Raw genomic sequence first — 17,403 nt, 5'->3', positions numbered from 1 at the left:
TGTTTGTCTACGGAACATAATCTGGTTTCAGGACCTTATTGAGATTTAACTGCTGCTTAATTCGATAGTTTATGGGGGAAAAGTGTAACTTTGAACTTTTGCTGTTGCTTTTTATGTTTAAAACAACAATAAAAACAGCTGAGAGCTCAAAAAGCAGTAATTCAACCTTGTCTTAGGTCAATAAAGTGACAGGCTTTGCTTTGAAATGAGTCTGTTTACGGTTTCAACACATCTGACTTTTTTTATTCACAAGCCTGAGTATTTTAGCCTCAGGAGAAACCAAATCCTGTTGCACGACCCTATAAGAGGTCCTGGAGCTGTGTTGAGGCATGGCTGCAGACACCACAGTCCTGGACAGGAAGGCAGATTTGCCTTGTTGTGGCAGACAGCTGTCCTGTCTGTAGCAGCAGAAATCAGCGGGAATTCAGAGAATTTACTCGGATAAAATGTTAAGAAAAAACAACGCTTTGTTGTTGTTCCTTTCGCCGTAAGTATGCCGTCGCAGACAAACCCACCCACGGCGACCTTCCCCTTGCAGGTGGATGGCTGAACATTGCTGATTTCTGAAAGGTCAGATTTTACTGTTTGTCTGTCCAACCTTCAGTTTTCATTCTTTTTATACAATGAAATGGGCCCAAAGAGGCAATCATGGATGAGGTCTTTACAAAAAACAGCAAAGAAATATTTGAAATATCAGTAAAGGTGAAAAAAAATGAAGAAACGTTTAAATGTTGCAGCAATCTAATACTAAAATAAAAAAAAAAGTGGAAAAAAGAGACTTTTTTTCAAATTGACATAGCGAAAATCCTCAGAAATTAAATAGAGACAAAACTAAGTCTAAGCAAAACTGTTCTTTTTTGTTCATTTGAGGCTTTTAGAGCTTTAAAATTTGAAGCACACAAGTGTTGTTAAACCACAAGATTTTAATGTGACAGTTTTTTCGAAAACATGTTCCCAAACTTTTGTCCTCAGGCACAACAAAATATTTCCACAAGCTAACAGGACTCTGTAACTTGTGGAAAACAGTTTGTTCCGTGCGTTTACTGTCCTGTCGCCCATCAATGCACAATGCACTGCTGGGATGAAGCCTTGACAGCTTGGTCTTTAAAAAAAAAAAAAAAACAATAGGCCATGAGCAGAGCCAGCATGACGGACACTTTGCGACGTGCTGGAGGCAACAGGCACTTCCCGACAATGCACTGCAGAGATAACCACAGCCTCTGGAAGGAGGGAGGAAAGAGGAAGGCATTAGTCACAGGCTGACCTTTACTCAAGCTCCCCAATGGACCGCAGTAGACGCAAACAGCAAACCCTTATTAACCCTTCTGGTGAGATTCTGTTCCATAAGAACAGCTTTCAGGGGTTGAAACACTATTCTGTACAATGAAGGCGCTGCAGCTGCAGCATACTCTGAAATTTAGTCGCTTTCACCATAAAATCTGAGTTTTGTTTGTTTTCATCTGAAAGAAAAGGCCCCTACAAATAAGTCAAACAGTCTTAAAATTTGAAATAAATGATTGAAATAAGCAAAATATCTGCCAGTGGGGTGAGAACACATTTTAAGAAAAAGATTCTTGTCACTAAGACATTTTTCATCTCAATTTAGGATTATTTTGCAATAGAAAACCTTTCTCAATTAGATTAGCTTTCTTGCAAGACAAAAATGAAGACATTTATCCTTCAATCAGGGCTCTTTTTACTTTCTTAAGATTCAGTTTTTGCGGTGTATCCGTGTGAAACTCGTCACGACAAAGCTTTGCTGTCTTCCCTGCAATGCACAGCTGCACATTAAACAAGCAGCCAACCTTTCTGTGAGAACTTTGCTTTTTTGAACCCCATTGATGTTGGAACCAAAAGGACCTAACGTCCAGTTATGAAACATGGCTGCACACAGTGTAGGGCGTTGTTGCAGTCACCCGAATAAACCTCCTCACTGCCAACAGCAGGGGAAAGGTGCAGGATGTTGAAGGTGCAGGAAAGAGAATTAGGTGAGGGATGAAGCTACAGAAAAGGGAGTAGATACAGGAAATATCTTGAAGCAGACGCTTGTGGGAGAGTGCTTGTTCTCATTCTCCTCTTGGATGCTTCTGCCAGAGATCCAGGGAAGCAGATATAATTTTCTTAATTGCTTCTATATAATACAAAGCAGGGATTTTCTCGTCTTTTGGTCAAGACATCAAGAGCTTTGCTTCTCTACATCTCAATTCTTGATTTAAACATGTTTACCTTGTGTGCAGATTTACAAACTGCTGCAACTTTATGAAACATTTTTGAGTTTAAAAAAGGGGCTAAGTTACAGAAGTCACCTTTTTGATTTACCGGTACGTGAAACCATGGATGAAAGACTTTAATCCTGTTTGAAAGCATAAGCAAAGCCTGCAAAAAAAACAAAAAAAAAAAACATGAAATTACAGAAAAAGTCCAGCAAATCAGAGTTTTTGAGCATGAATCACCAGGCCGTGGCCTTGTCTGAAAGCAGGACATGCGGGAAATCGTTCTGCATGTTCTCAGGATGAACAGTTTTGCTCATTTCTCTTTTATCGGGGACCCACCAGACGTATTTTGTGATAGCCTCTCAACTTGTTCATAACTTATAATTGAGACAAACTTTCTGCTGTAAAAGTTGCAAAAGTCTATCGCTTTTTTGTTTCTGACTAATTGTATGTTCTCCCCATGTAGGCATGGATTTCATCCAAACATTCCAGCATCCTCCCAAAAACCTGCATTGTAGCTAGGTTGGTCACACTCAATTATCCTTGGGTGTGGATGTGAGTGTGTGTGGCCCTGCAGTGGACTGGCGACCCATCCCAGGTGAACTCTTCATCCAAAAATAGCTGGGATAGGCTCCAGCAACCCCATGAGCCCTCAAAAGGTTCAGATGGAAATGGATAAATTGTTGGATTGATTAAAACTTGTTTAAAATTGACCTTTTTTTATCCTCTCTTCTATTCTCTCTCTAAAGCAAAGCCTGGTTGTTCTCAAAACCCTCAACCCTTTTTTTCCTCTTTATAGCTTTTCTTTTTATCCCCCATTACACGGTTCTGCAATACATTTCCTTCCTTTTCAGTGACCAAACCTGTGCAAAAACAGCTCTGTGTGTAGACTACTGAATGAATCAACCTTTAGATATGTCTGAAACATAATAAAAGCTGAGAAACTTCTGATATGAAAACGTTCGTCTGCGCTGGAGTTATTTGATGACCTTGTTCCAACAGTGTTTGTCTGGAAGCTTCCTGTTCAGACACAGCAACCTGCTTTACAGGAACCTTGTGAACCGTGTGCTTTTCACATTTGGTGAATACCATCTTCATCCTTCGTTCAGTCTCCTTCTCGTCTGCAAATTCATAAAAGCATTGAAAATAGAGACAAAAAAAAAATCAAAAATGTTCTTTGAACTAATAAATAAAATGTAATTTACGAGTTAATTCATGGATATGATTTTATAATAAAGAGGACAATGCTTTATGCCAGGAGTTTATGCTTTCCTCATAGTTTTATTTTATGTAAGCACAACAATCCATGTTATTTTTAACGGGTTTTCAATTATAACAAGAAAAATATGTAAAAATCCTTATGAGATATTTTTCGATCAATAAAGCTCAGCAGAATTCCCCCATTCATTAAAATCCCTAACTCGTGGACCTCCACACCAGTAATCCTGCCAGGTTGTCGGGTTTTCATGGGGGTCAGCAGTTGCAGGACTCGGCTTTTATTTGAACCCGATTACTTTTGGGCAAAGTCATCGCATGGCCTCTGTCGGCGGGGATAATGCTCATTCGGATTCGCGTCACTGCCTCCATTCTTTTGAGCCAGCACAGTTGTGGGGAACTGGCAGGCGTGACAGCAGTCCAGTCAGCAAGTACAGTGCCCCCTTACCCTATAACCACTGCAGGGGGGCACATGTGTGTAGGGAGATGTGTAAAATAATGAAAAGAACTGAAACAATCAAGACTGGGCAGAACCTGCAGAAGTGAGTGGTAGGAAAAGAAAAAACACACACTAAATGTGTGTTAGGGAATGTAAGAAAGAGCTCAATGCAAAATTTAGTCAAATGAATGACCTGCAAATTAGTTTACTGAACCCAGTGACATTTAGCGTAGTCTAGTATTATGGTCTCTATTTTACATATTTAACATCTTTAACTATAGAGGAAGGCTTAGACTAACATCTCATGGTTTGCACGCACAGTACATTAGAGTTGTTTCTTGTGTTTATTAAAGTAAAAGCTTTTTGGTGAAATGTGTGCACAGGAAGAATAATTTACACGACTGCAGCAGAAATCGTTTAGGCAAGTTTATGATGCCAAAAAACACATGCAGACACATTTGAACTATTTTTGATGTGCCACAATGTAGAAAAGGAGAGATCTTTGCTGCCCTCTTGTGGAAAACAACGAGAATACAAATACAGAAGGAAAATTAAAAAAAAATTGTTGTTCGTGCAGTTCTGTCTGTGCATGTATGTTATCATCCACATCTTCTAATAGTTGCTTTAAATATATACTCTTATATCTTGAAGGCTACCACCATGCATTCTGCTTCAGATTGCTACTGTAAGATTTTTTTTGGTATTCCATGTAACTTTAAAGTACTCTTCTCACTGATGATCAACTACCCTTTAGTGTTTATCTATAGCATCGACTGCTCAGTCTGCAGCTTCTCACTGTTGCCTGTTCTGAAACTCAGCCTCCTGTTTGCAGTGAGATATCTTAACATGTGCTCATAGTTCTTTTATTGGCTTGTACAAGTAATGTGATAGTTTGCTTACCGCAAAACTGTCGAGTACAGGTCATGAGATATGAGGCTTCCCACTTCCTTTCTCTGTGTTTTTTTTAAACTTTCCTTTTAATAGCATCGTCTATGTAAAATAATTTCTCATCACAACGAGTCTATCTGTGTTGAAAGTTCATCTTATTGACCTTTTCAGTATTTTGCTGACATTTTTACTAAACCTTTAGACTGAGTAAAATCTATAACAAGCAAAAATGCTTGATTCTGTTTAACTACTTTATCTTAAATCTCCTTGATGCCTTTCAGTTCTTCTCCATCGATTGCTGCAATAAACAAATCCTCAACGCAATGACACTGATAACTATCTTCTGTTTTGCCTTTTTGGTATAAACACAGAGGTCTGCTCAATTCTGAGTGACATCATTTTCAGTATAATAACATCCCACTTCACAAACACAATTTTACTAAACAAAACAACTAAAATCTCTCAAAAATGGATTTAAATGAATACAGAATATTAAAATGTTATTTAATCTTTACAGCATTCCATATTAAACAACTAAACACACACATATATATATATCCTCCTGAGAACCGAGGAAAAAAAGTGTCTTACAATTTCTGTTTTTTGTGATTTCCTATCCATTTGGGCCTAAATAAACACCTTACAATTTTAATTTTTTTTAAATGTTTTTTATTTTAATTTCCCAACACGTCAACTGTAGAGGACAACAGGACGATATTTCTGTGAAAATAGAAGTCAATTTGGAAAATCTTAAAAAAGGAGAAGATTAAATCTTTAGAGTGATATTCACCCAAAAAACATTAAATTTTGTTTTAAAACAATAAAATTCTGCATCACTCTTTTGTTACTTGTTGGACCATCTGCTGCAGAGGAAGATCGACCGGTAAATTGAGAGCTTTGTTTTTCGGCTCAGCTCTCTCACCACAACAGACCGGAACAGCTACCGCTGAACTATGGACGCTGCTCCGATCCGCCTGTCAATCTCACGCTCCTGTCTTCCCTCACTCATGGACAAGACTCCAAGATATTTAAACTTCTCCACCTGGAGGGATACTCCACCCACCCAGAGATTGGCAAACTACCTTTCTTTGGTTGAGAACCATGGCCTCAGATTTAGCGGTGCTGACCCTCATCCCGGCCACTTCACACTCTACAACAAACCGCCTAATTCACGCTGGAGGTCCCGGCTTAATGAAGCCAACAGGACAACATCATCTGCAAAGAGCAGAGATGAAACCCTATGGTCCCCAAACCAGACCCCCTCCGGCCCCTGCCTGTGCCCTAGAAATTCTGTCCATAAAAACTATGAACAGAACCGGTGATAAAGGGGAAGACCTGCTGGACTCCAACTAAACCGGGAAGAGGTTTGACTTACTGCCGGCTATGCGAACCAAGCTCTTGCTCCGGTCATGCAGAGACCGGACAGCCCTCAGTAAGGCTCCCCGGACCCTGTAATCCCAGAGCACCCTCCACAGGATATGGGGGACGTGGTCGAACACCTTCTCCAAATCCACAAAACACATATGGACTGGATAAGCGAACTCCCACATTCCCTCCAGCACCCTAGAGAGGGTGTAGAGCTGTTATACTGCTCCACGACCAGGACGGAAACCTAACTGTTGTTCCTGGATCTGAGGTTCGACTATCGGACCGACTGTCTTCTCCAGTACTGTGGCCTATAGACTTTCCTAGAGAGGCTGAGGAGTGTGATTCCCCGGTAGTTGGAACACAACTAGATCAAAAACAGATCCTCAAAAATGTTATCAATGTACTATGAAAAGTACGAGATTGAACTCCGGTATTCACAAACTTTAGTGTCATCTTGATAGGCAGGGCGCCCTGGTAGCACAGGTGTAAAGCTGTTATGATGGACGTTTAAAAAACACAAAAAAATCAAGTTATTTAAAAAAATAACAATTATTTCTTCCTGAATCTCATCCTTTTTATCATATGAAAGCTCCAAATCTGAATCTCTCTCAACTAACTGGTATAGAATCCTCTCTGCTTCACTTTTTCATCCTAAAATCATGTGCAGCCATTAAATACATTAAAATGGTCCCGGTGTCCACTACAGTAGACATTCATTAAATGCCTGCTGTTTTAAAACTGAAAACATGAAACTTTTTTCAGATCTAAAAATATTGTTCCTAACATGTTTATGACCAAGATTATATATAATTATCAAGGTAAAAAAAGGAATAGATACATAATATTTGACTTGCCTTTAACCTTTCCATAAAATTAGGTAAATGGCATGGAAGCCATCTTTGTAGAGGTAAAACTTAAAGTTCCCAGCATGCAAACTCATCACATAACACATCAATGGAAAGCCCAGGATGTCCTCTACAGAGTAGAATAGGATTTGGAAAGGCATCTCTTAATTCCTTAGAAATAAACAGGTAAACAAAATGTCCATTATAGAGGACATAAGTGAATGGGCCGGGTCTCAGGAGGATATATATATAATTTAGACAATTTTTTAAAACATTTAAAAAAGGAGTATTTTACTTTACATGAAGAAATGGAAAATACTATAAGTAGTTGTTTCCAAGTTGTGTCTAATTAACGTCCATTTATAGGTAAATGTATAAATAACGCTAAGAAAGAAATGATGCTTCAAGAAATCGTTTTTCTTATTTTTGTACAACATTTAGGTAATTATCATCATCATGGCAGGTGCCTGCTGGGAAATTGGATAAAATTCAGTACGTCCCTTTAAATGGTCGATACCAATAAAGACGGCAGGAGGGGTTCAAAATTTCCCTCACACTATAAGTTATTATTTTTTGTCATCAACGCAAAACGTTAGTAAAATATTTAATATTATAATCGTATATATGTGTATTTTGAATTATTTTATGTTAGCATAACCAATAAATAAGCGTTAAAAGTAGCGCATGGTGACATATCCCCCCCTAATCATGTCCCCGCGTTGATGGCGTCTTTGTGAGCCGTCAACGAAGAGAAACTACCTTACAGTTCAAACTTATAACGCTATTTCTGTGAAGTTATTTGGGTCTGTAATGTCGACTGGTTGTTATTCGTAAGTATGCTGGACGACAGTAGTCCCGGTTTTTCCGAAACGGACACAAAGCAGCCACAAACGGTCACCACGGAATACTGCGAGAAGCTGCAGCAGTGGATGTGGCAGTATTACACGGGCTGCAGCCCGGCGAGCTGGGGCTTCCTGCCAGCCTTCCTTCTCCCTCAGACGCCGGACGCAGCTCTCTCGACTTCCGCTGGTGACCACCAAGCTTTTGACATCCGGAATTGGTACAGCTACCCTTCTCCTCTCAGTCCGCCCACGCTGCCTCAGCCGCCTCCTTATGTCGGCGTTGATCGGACTGAACGGAGCGCCGCTTCGGCGGCGGATGCCCGGGCAGCCCAGCAGCAGAACGGCGACACCCTCCAGGCAGGTAAGGCTGTGTGTCTGGGCTGCTGTTCATCCTCAATGCACCAAGCCAGACGAGGAAAAAGGGCTTTATTCTGCCAATTTAAACTAAGTCTCTAGTTTACGCGGAAATAGGCTTAAGTACATGTGCATGTATAATTAACAAGCTTAAGTTCTTAGTCATCCTGAGACAGCTGTCCTACTCTTCTCTAATCTTTGGTGAATTGTAGCAGATCATTTGTAAATCAGTGATTACATCAGGGATCAGCTCTGAGCCCCTTCCAGTTTGCAAAGGTGATGGACAGGCTGACATGTGAGGTTAGACAGGAATCACTATGGACTATCATGTTTGCAGACGACATTGTGATTTGTTGCAAGAGCATGGAACAGGTGGAGGAGAAGCTAGAGAGGTGGAGGATTTTTTTTTCCTGGAAAGGAGTGGAATGATGGTTAGCCAGAAGAAGACAGAGTACATGTGTATGAACGAGAAGGACCCAAGAGTAAGAGTGAGGTTACAGGGAGAGGAGACAAAGAAGGTGGAGGAGTTGAAGTACCTAGGGTCCAGAGTAATGAAGGATTTGGAAAAGAAGGGACTAGGGAGTCCCGGCAGTTTGGAGTGGGTGAAGCAAAATGTCAGGTGTGATAGAAGAGTTTCAGCTCAAATGAAAGGAACAATGTACAAAACTGTGGTGAGACCAGCCGTGTCGTTATCCCTAAAGACAAATGCACTGAGGAAAAGACAGGAAGTAGAGCTGGAGGTAGCAGAGATGAAGATGCTGAGGTTCTCTTTGGGAGTGACCAGGATGGATAGGATCAGGAATGAGTGCATCAGAGCACATGTGAGAGGTTTTGGAGATAAAGTCAGAGAGGTGACTGAGATGATTTGGACATGTCTAGAGGAGAGACCGTGAATATATTGGTAGAAGGATGCTGAGTCAAGAGCTGCCAGGAAAGAGATCTAGAGAAAGACCAAGGAGGAGATTTATGAATGCAGTGAACGAAGACATGAAGGTAGGTGGTGTTGGAATAGAAGATCCAAAAGACAGGGTTAGATGTAGGAAGCTGATTGGCTGTGACGACCCATGAAGGGAAAAGCCAAAAGTAAAAAAAAAAGAAAAAAAGAATTTGATTCTGCAATCAGCAGATCATTTGTAATTCAGTGATTATACATTTCCTTTCAAATTGGATTCTTGACTCACACTTGTTTATACGTCTGCCTGACAGGGCGGGAGTACAAGATTCCTTCTCCTCTCCAGAGATTCATGGCAGAGACGGTGGATTTCATCATCCTGTTCTGTGTGAAGGCCACCATTGTGTTATGGATCATGCATCTGAGCGGGATGAAGTGAGTAAAGCCACCCAGAGGCCTTCAAGGGATCTCTAAATTCCCTCTAATACAGCCATAAAAACCACAAAAAAACCTTTCAAATATCTTTAAAGGGACATTGCAAAGTTTATCACCCACTTCATCGTGGAGGAGATTGACGAGAACACGTCTTTAGAAGACCTGCAGAAGATGATGGCGGTCGCTCTGGTCTACAGGGTTCTAGTGTGTGTTTATGAGGTGAGTCACATTTGATCAAGTCTTGATGATAAGTTTTGGGGATATTTCTTACTCGGTTTAGTCAAGATTTATGTTTAAAAAGTAGATCACAACTATGTTTGCAGCAAACATTCAATTCCTTCCTTTTTTTTGTTTTTAAATGTACACATGATATCTTCTTGAGTTGGAGAAAAAGCCAAGCTTTTGTGATAAAATCAGGCTCTGAAGTAAAAAGTAAAGCAGAAAAAAGTTGTTTAGATCTTTAAAGGTTACTATAAAGATGAAGATTACGCCAAACAATGTTGGCTAATTTAGTAAAATTGAACAATTTAAAGAAAAGCTTCCTTTTTTTTTATTCAGCTGAATTTTATTTTACGGGTAACATATTTTGAAAACTCTATAAATCAAAGTTATGTATGACTCCATTTGTAAATATTTTGTAGTTGTTGTGAATCAGGCAGGTTTGTGGAAGGAAACATCTTTAAACTCCAGTAATTAAGACATTAATTGGTGAAAACTGCAAACTAACAGGAGCTCCAAACTGTCTGAGTGGCAAATGTATTTCTTTATACTAATGAATTCATATTTGTAGCAGCTTTGCCCCCATTTTTTCTTTGGTCATATGGAGGCAAACTGTGACACTTGGATAAAAAAAAAACCCATAATTCACTAAACTGAGATTCCAACCAGCAACTGTTTTGGGAGACAGTGCAGTACAGTCTGCATCTGCAGGAAGGTTGCCATCACGAACAAAGTGTTATTCCAGCATTGCTTCCCACAGAGGACACTGATGCAATGTTGCACTGACGGTTGCCTGAGGTGAAATCATGCATGTTGATGGGAGCTGTGGGACTGATTGTGTTTTCCCGAAAGGGAACGGAGCGGTGGGAAATTAAGGCTGCGCCTCTCCTGTTCAGAGCTTTTTTTTTAAGACCAGACTTAACCAGCTAATTCTGTTCGTTTTTCCCTCATATTGGAGTGTTTGGTAACCCTGTACTTGTTATGTCGGGTTTCATTGTTCACTCAGACACTCTGCATTTGGGGAGCTGGCGGTGCAACTCCAGGAAAGTTCCTACTTGGTCTGCGAGTTGTGACATGCAATACGTCCACGCTGGTGCGACCTAACCGCGTTCTTGTCGTCCCAGCGTCCAACGTCTCCCTCTCTGCGTGAGTGAGCCTATTTATTTAGGGGTGTTTTTGTATCTCAACGCAAATGTTGAAAGTATTTGTAACTAGAGGGCATTTTCTTCCGATGTTGTGCTAATTTAGGGTTTTCTGTTCCCACAGCTCGATGGTGCGTGCACTGAACAAGAACTTCTCCATTGCTTTCCTCTTTCCCATCTTCATCACGCTGCTCTTCTTCCAGCACAACAGGACTGTGTACGACATCGTAGCGGGAACCATAGTTGTGCAGCGCAGAAGCCCCAGATAGTTTGTTCTCCCGACAGACTCACTCGCAGAGTGAGACTTTTTGCACTGAGTGACGAAGGACTGCTGAGCTGATCGAGCTTTGATTTCTTTAATGGATGGACTGCACTGCTTAGACTAAGAAGCATCTTAGTCAGAGAAACTGCCATCATGGCTGATCTTAGTTAGAAAAACCCTCCAAAGTGTTATGAGTTTTGATTATTTGTATAGAATGCAAACCTGTAAATGATACTGAACTCTCCACACAATTGACACATGATGCAAAGTGTTAGATATAAAATAAATGTTTATATTTCATAAACATGATAAATGTTGTGGATTTGCTGAACTTTTAACATTTGGAAAGCCTTTTTTTTAAATAAATGACACTAGAAAAACTTGTTTTTGACTAATTAAATTTCATCAAGTTTGGTTTCTTGTTCAAATGGGACAAAACGTTTGTGTGATGTTTATTTTCTGAAGTTTTAGCTGCTGATGTTTTACTTTCTAAGTACAATAGTGTATCTTCAAAGCAAGAGGTGAAAAGTACCGAACTACATTTACTGTCCTTACTCTAACACGATAGCTTTTTGAGGTACTTGTAACTTTAACATATGACCATGAAAACAACCCTAAAAAATGGATTGGAGCCTTGGAGAGGAAAAAAAGAAAAGGCAATGATAAATTCTGACCTCTTTTTTTTTAAAGAAAGGTTGAAATTCAAAGATTAAAGTTAAGATTCTGAGATTTAAGTTGGAATTCTAAGATTAAATTGACATTTTGAGAAAAGAAGAAGGAATTCTAAGATTAAAGTTAAAATTCTGAGAAAAGAGTAGAGAATGCAAAGATTAAATTAGAATTCTAAGATTAAAGTTCAATTTGGGGAAAAGAAAAGGGAATTCTAAGAATTAAAATTAGAGTTCTTATGAAAAAAGAATTTTAAGATTAAAGTTTCAATTAAAAAACAACAGAATTTCAAGAAGAATTCCAGGAAAAGATGCAAGAATTGAAGTAAAATTCTGGGGAGGAGGTTTAAGATTAAAGGTAGAATTCTAAGAAAAAAGGTAAAAATTTTCAAATTAAAATTTAAATTCGGTGAAGTCAGAATCCTAATAAAAATCAGAACTCTTGTATTTCTCTTCCGTACATACCTTCCCTTTTCTTTAACTGACAAAGCTATTGTAAAGGTCTTCTCAGTTACATTCAAGTCAGCCCTTGTTAATCGTTACAGAGGCTGGGACCTTTCCTATTTTTGGTACTCTTACAACTTCAAACTTTTCCCTTGACTAGAGAAAGAATTGAATCTAAGTTTGAATTAAACCAAAAAAGAGCTTAAGCAACAAAGATTTGTAGAATAATAAATATAATTAATATAGCTGCATGTGGCCAGAATAGAAAAACAAAAACAAATATTACCCTATTAGTGAAATACAGACAATATAAAAGTGAATGGGTGACATTAAAATGCATTCAGATAAAAATGTTTAAATCTCCAGTCACTATGTTCTTTTTTGATTAGTTTTATTGCTTTATTTAAAAATACAAATACTAATCCAATCAAGACAGTTTTTTGGTAATTTTTGAACAAATTACTAATTGCGACCAAAATCCAATCTGTCACATAAAACATTAGTATTTTGAGCAAAAAACACTAACAATATTAAATTAGGCTGCAATCTAAAGGGTTAATCACTGAAATATTTTTATTTTGTTTTTGAAAAAGTATTTTTAGAGAATTGAATAGATTCGTAATAAAGTTATTTTAATGAGAGTCAGGTATTTTGATTGTTTTTAACTGATGCACACTTAAAAATCTAATACCACTTCACCACAAGGGGGCAGCACTAACAGGTGTAGGAGGCCTACATATAAAGTTCACTTGGTGGATGATTTTGAACATTTTATGTAGCTTTAGCAAACACAGTCTGTGAACTTCATGCAAATAAACCCATCGTTATCATGGAAAAAGGAAGCTTATAAAACATTTTGGGCCAATTTGCCGTAAAGATTTTGCTTTAACATATATGAGTGTACTTCCTCAGCTCTCACTTGGCTGTTAGTCTCAGTATTGATATAAAATCAGCTTGGTGATATAATCAACAGCAATGAAATGTGGCAAACAAAAGTGCTTCTCATTCTGCTTCATTTTTCACCAGATTATGTGACATATTTTTACTTTATAGCAACTATAAAACACATAACAGGAACCAAAAAATAAAACTCCAGCAACTCTTTAGTGTTACAGCAGAAACATGACTTTGAGCAAGAGATGACTTGACAAAAAAGTCTATTAGACACTTCAAAATTTCTGAGGTTAAGAGATCTTTTACTCTTTTGAATCACAGGCAGCTCCATTGCACTTGAAAGAATTAACTGTGCCATTAGAAAAACTAGAAACACTACGTACATTCCTAAAGATGAAAATGTTAATGTTATGTCCTATTCTTCATGAAAGGAATTAAAAAAAAAGATTATTGATCTGATGTGCTTCATGTGCAAAATTGATAAACACTGCACTGAAAGGTCAGTTAGTGGTAAACCCTGCAGGCATTCCTACTTTGCTTTGGGGTTTTTTAGGAGCAGCAGGAATCACATAATGATTAAAATAATGTACTTTTTTCTGACGTGCTATGTTTAGAAAGAAATCTTGTGATATTAGAGTATCTAGGTCATCCAAAAAGATTAATATTGTATTGTTCATTCATTCATCTTCTAGACCCGTTTTGTTCCCTGTCGGGATCACGGGGCTGCTGGAGCCTATCCCCGCCCACTTGTAAAAGGCAGGGGACGTCCTGGACAGTTCGCTAGTCTGTCGCAGGACCACACATCCATGCACTCTCACACTCACACTCACACCTCTCACACACAATTTAGAGTAACCAATTAACCTATGAAGCATGTTTTTGGACGGTAGGAGGAAGCCGGCGTCCCCGGAGAAAACCCATCATGCACGGGGAGAACATGCAAACTCCACACAAAAAGGTCCCCCATTGGTATTCTGTCCCCAGCCGGGACTTGAACCGGGGGGCTTCTTGCTGTGAGGAAACTAACCACTGCGCCGCTGTGTTGTGTTGTATTGTATTGTGTTGTGTCACATTTTTTAATCAATGTTTTTTTTATTTGATTCAAGCATATTTTAATATAAAATTATCATTGTGTTTTGTTTTTCAAAAGCCCAAAGCGGTTTTTTTTGTTCATGAAAAAACTCATTCAAATAGTACACAACAGTAAGTTATTATAGTTCCAATGGCAATGTTGGCAGACGAACATCAGGTTTTACACATTCTGTTGTTAATTTGCTGAATTACCGTAATGACAAACATGCAAAAATGTCACGTCGAGCTGAGAAGAAATAAAAAGTTATTTTGATATTTCATGCAAAAAATGTCACAACTCACTTTGGAACCCGTCTGCCTGATCACAGCAGACATCACTGCTGTATAAAGACTCCCAAATGTTCATGTCATAGAAAAGGCCTCAGGCTCCCTTCTTCTTTGCTATTTTTAGGCCGCTGCAGTCTCCATGGGTTTTGAGGAAAAGCTGTGTCTCTGTGCTACATGAAAAAAAAATCAAAATTAAATAATTTTGTGCTAGAGTAGCTGCAACCAGATTTTCTAAAATGCCTGCAGCAGGAAGACATATTTCATCCTGAACGGATTCTCGTTAGTTTTCCAAGCTTTTGAAAAACACTTTTTGTTCCAACGCATAGAAAAAAACTCCAAAAACCCTATTATTAACAATACTTTTTGTTTCTTTTTTTTAAGTGTGACCTTGGCCTGTATTTTTCTGACTTTTCTCAATGTTTGCTTCTTAGGCAATAAGAGTCATTAGCAATACTTTGTGTAGAACATGAAAATTCAAACCAATATAGAGACAGAACTTTAACCGGCTGATGATTCCTATAAATGATTTTTTAGGGATGTAAAAAGGATTTTGGAGTAAAAAAAGAAACTATTCCACATCTCTCAGTCATAGAGTGTCATTTCAAAACTTATTTTTAGCACTTTGCTCTTTATTTGCAAGTTTTTTCTTTGCTAGATTCATGAACTGTTCTCCATGCTGAGGAACAGTCTCTAAGACACATTTCCCAGACAGAGAAAGTGGAGCAAAAACTGTTATTCACTGAGAGGAATTATGAGAGAGACAAAAGCCCAAGAGGAAGAAAAAAAAAGCAGGAGTTGAAATTGAGACTGCAAAATAGAAAGCAGAGTGGAGAAACAGGAGGAGGAAGAACAGGAAGGAGTGAATGTGAGAGGCTGAAGGACACCATGCTTGAAAATTCTCTCTGATCTTTGAGCCAAGGGACCGCAGGCGATAGAGCACTCAGTCGAACTCTATTAAAATTCAACGGGCTTCACTTAAATCTTCAGTTATTAAACAAGAGTTGCCCTGCACAGTTAGCATTTCTGCAGCATGCACACTGCAACCCAAAAGTCTTCAGCAGGACAGAGTTGGATGTCTCTATGAAATATTGATGCTACTTCAGTTGCTTAGTTTTTGGTAGACCTTGCAAGTAATGTGAGATTCAACTATGATTGAACCTTTTAAAAATGTGTGGTTTGGGTTTGACAGTAGGGCTGTGTTTCATTCGAAGCTAAAATATGTTTCTTTATTTACTCTGAAAAAGTAAAATGCATAATCATCCACCTCAGGAGTAAGTCCACATTTCTCAACTTTCTTTTGAGGCAAACATGCCACATACTCCACCTGTTCATGATGATATCCTCGAATGGTTCTTGGTTGCTCAAAAAAAACGGACATTGTGTACTTTTCATATTGTTGCCTGTGATAATGTGGAATTTCCAATTATATCAAGTTTTACTTGGAAATTGTGAGAAGACAAAAGATTATAACCACAAGGGGAAGCTACTTCTTGTCCGACTGCACAGCAACCACAGAACTGTCTCTTTTCCTGTATGTGTGTAGTTTTTATTAAATAAGTGTTGTCAATTTTAATAATAAGATATTGAAATGTGTCAAACTTTGTCTTTATTTAATTGTTCTCTTTGAATTGAACTCTGTGAAGTGAAGGTGGGTCACTGACGAAGGAACAGATCTGGATTATTGGAATGCAAAAAGATGCAGACCTTTTTTTTGGATAAATGTAAGCATCGTGATGCGTCCTTTTGATCAAGTAGAGACTACAATTTCATTCATTATAATCAAATCTTCCACAAAATGAAGCCTGCATTTCCTGTATTTGCCAGCAGAGGAGACTAGCTGCCTCCACACCAAAACCCAGCTCCTGATTGGCTCTCGGTCATCTTGTGGTGGAAGAGGCTCCGCCAATCGGCACGATTCAGGACCACAAACATCTGAAGTAGTAATAATGTGGAATGTGCTGGCTCTGCATGAGCTGTCAACTGGAGCATGTAGTACTACACTGCACACTGATTGAGGGAGGAGGTAAGGGGAAGAGGAGGAGGAGGAAGAGGTAATGACAGAGTATCAGGCTCTTTGTGCTGCCTGGAAATGTATCTGTTTGAGAAGAAGGCAGAGCTATCAGCTCTTTGGGCCGCACCCTCTCTGCCTCTCCCTTTCATGGATTCCTGCACGCAGCACATTGTGTTCTTGTGAGCACACTGTTGCACAACTTCAGCTTACATAGAAAGACTCTAATTAAACACAACAGCTAGATTGTCTGATATAATTCCTCTGCGGAACCTGAGGAGAAAACTGCACGTCTGCACAGAGATAGAACCAAACAAAAAAAAAGATCTGGAAGTGAACAAATTAAAAATATTTTTAAGAGAATAATAAAGATAAAAGTAGGAAAAAATGTGCAAAAACCCAGAGGCTTCTAAATATGCAGGAAATCCCTCCTGCTTGTAGCAGATGGCTGAGTAACTGTCTGATGAGCTACAATCTGGACTGCTGACTGACAACAGTGAACACGGGGTCACCAGCCAGAGCTAATAATAGACTTAAGCAAAGACAAGCACGTGTCAAGTGAGAGTCACTACTCACTGCTAACCTCTTTGCATGAAAAATGTGACCACACAGGAAACATTTGGATAGGATTTTTCATGCACTTTATAGCAACCTGTTTTTTGGGAGAAACCTGGCTGCAGGAGAACTGCAAAACCCAGGTTTCCTTACCTGATATGATTGAGTTGCTTTTCTTTCTTTAGCCGTGTTTGATGTGGAAATAAGAGGATGTGCTTAAACATGGAGTAATGACAGAAGCTAGTCTGCAATCAAAAAACCTGGATTTTGTGATTAGGGTATAAAGAAACTTTGTTTCTCAGCTTGTCAATACTGTCAATGAGTTAACAACTCGGTTGACTTAATCCATGTGACTTGAATG

At 38.9% G+C, this 17,403-nt stretch overlaps 1 protein-coding gene across 1 annotated transcript; it reads left to right on the top strand.

The window, feature by feature from the left end:
- Window positions 1-7,670: 7,670 nt before the first annotated feature.
- On the top strand, window positions 7,671-11,494 carry fam8a1a (family with sequence similarity 8 member A1a). Its single transcript, XM_004074239.5, has 5 exons — window positions 7,671-8,171; window positions 9,371-9,491; window positions 9,587-9,710; window positions 10,717-10,856; window positions 10,977-11,494. Exons 1-5 carry the CDS (start codon window positions 7,805-7,807, stop codon window positions 11,119-11,121), a joined length of 897 nt encoding a protein of 298 aa, XP_004074287.1. The 5' UTR covers window positions 7,671-7,804; the 3' UTR covers window positions 11,122-11,494.
- The last annotated feature ends 5,909 nt before the right edge of the window (window positions 11,495-17,403 follow it).

The sequence above is a fragment of the Oryzias latipes genome, chromosome 11 (genome assembly GCF_053564925.1).
Source record: "Oryzias latipes strain Hd-rR chromosome 11, Olatipes_Hd-rR_3.1".
NCBI lineage: Eukaryota > Metazoa > Chordata > Actinopteri > Beloniformes > Adrianichthyidae > Oryzias > Oryzias latipes.
The sequence above is the reverse complement of the archived record's forward strand: the minus strand, read 5'-3'. Positions and strand labels throughout refer to the sequence as shown.

Coding starts and splice junctions, on each gene's coding strand:
- fam8a1a (XM_004074239.5), top strand. CDS start 7,805: ATGCTGGACGACAGTAGTCCCGGTTTTTCCGAAACGGACACAAAGCAG. Junction 9,492..9,586: donor ATGCATCTGAGCGGGATGAA/GTGAGTAAAGCC, acceptor ATATCTTTAAAG/GGACATTGCAAAGTTTATCA. Junction 10,857..10,976: donor TCCAACGTCTCCCTCTCTGC/GTGAGTGAGCCT, acceptor CTGTTCCCACAG/CTCGATGGTGCGTGCACTGA.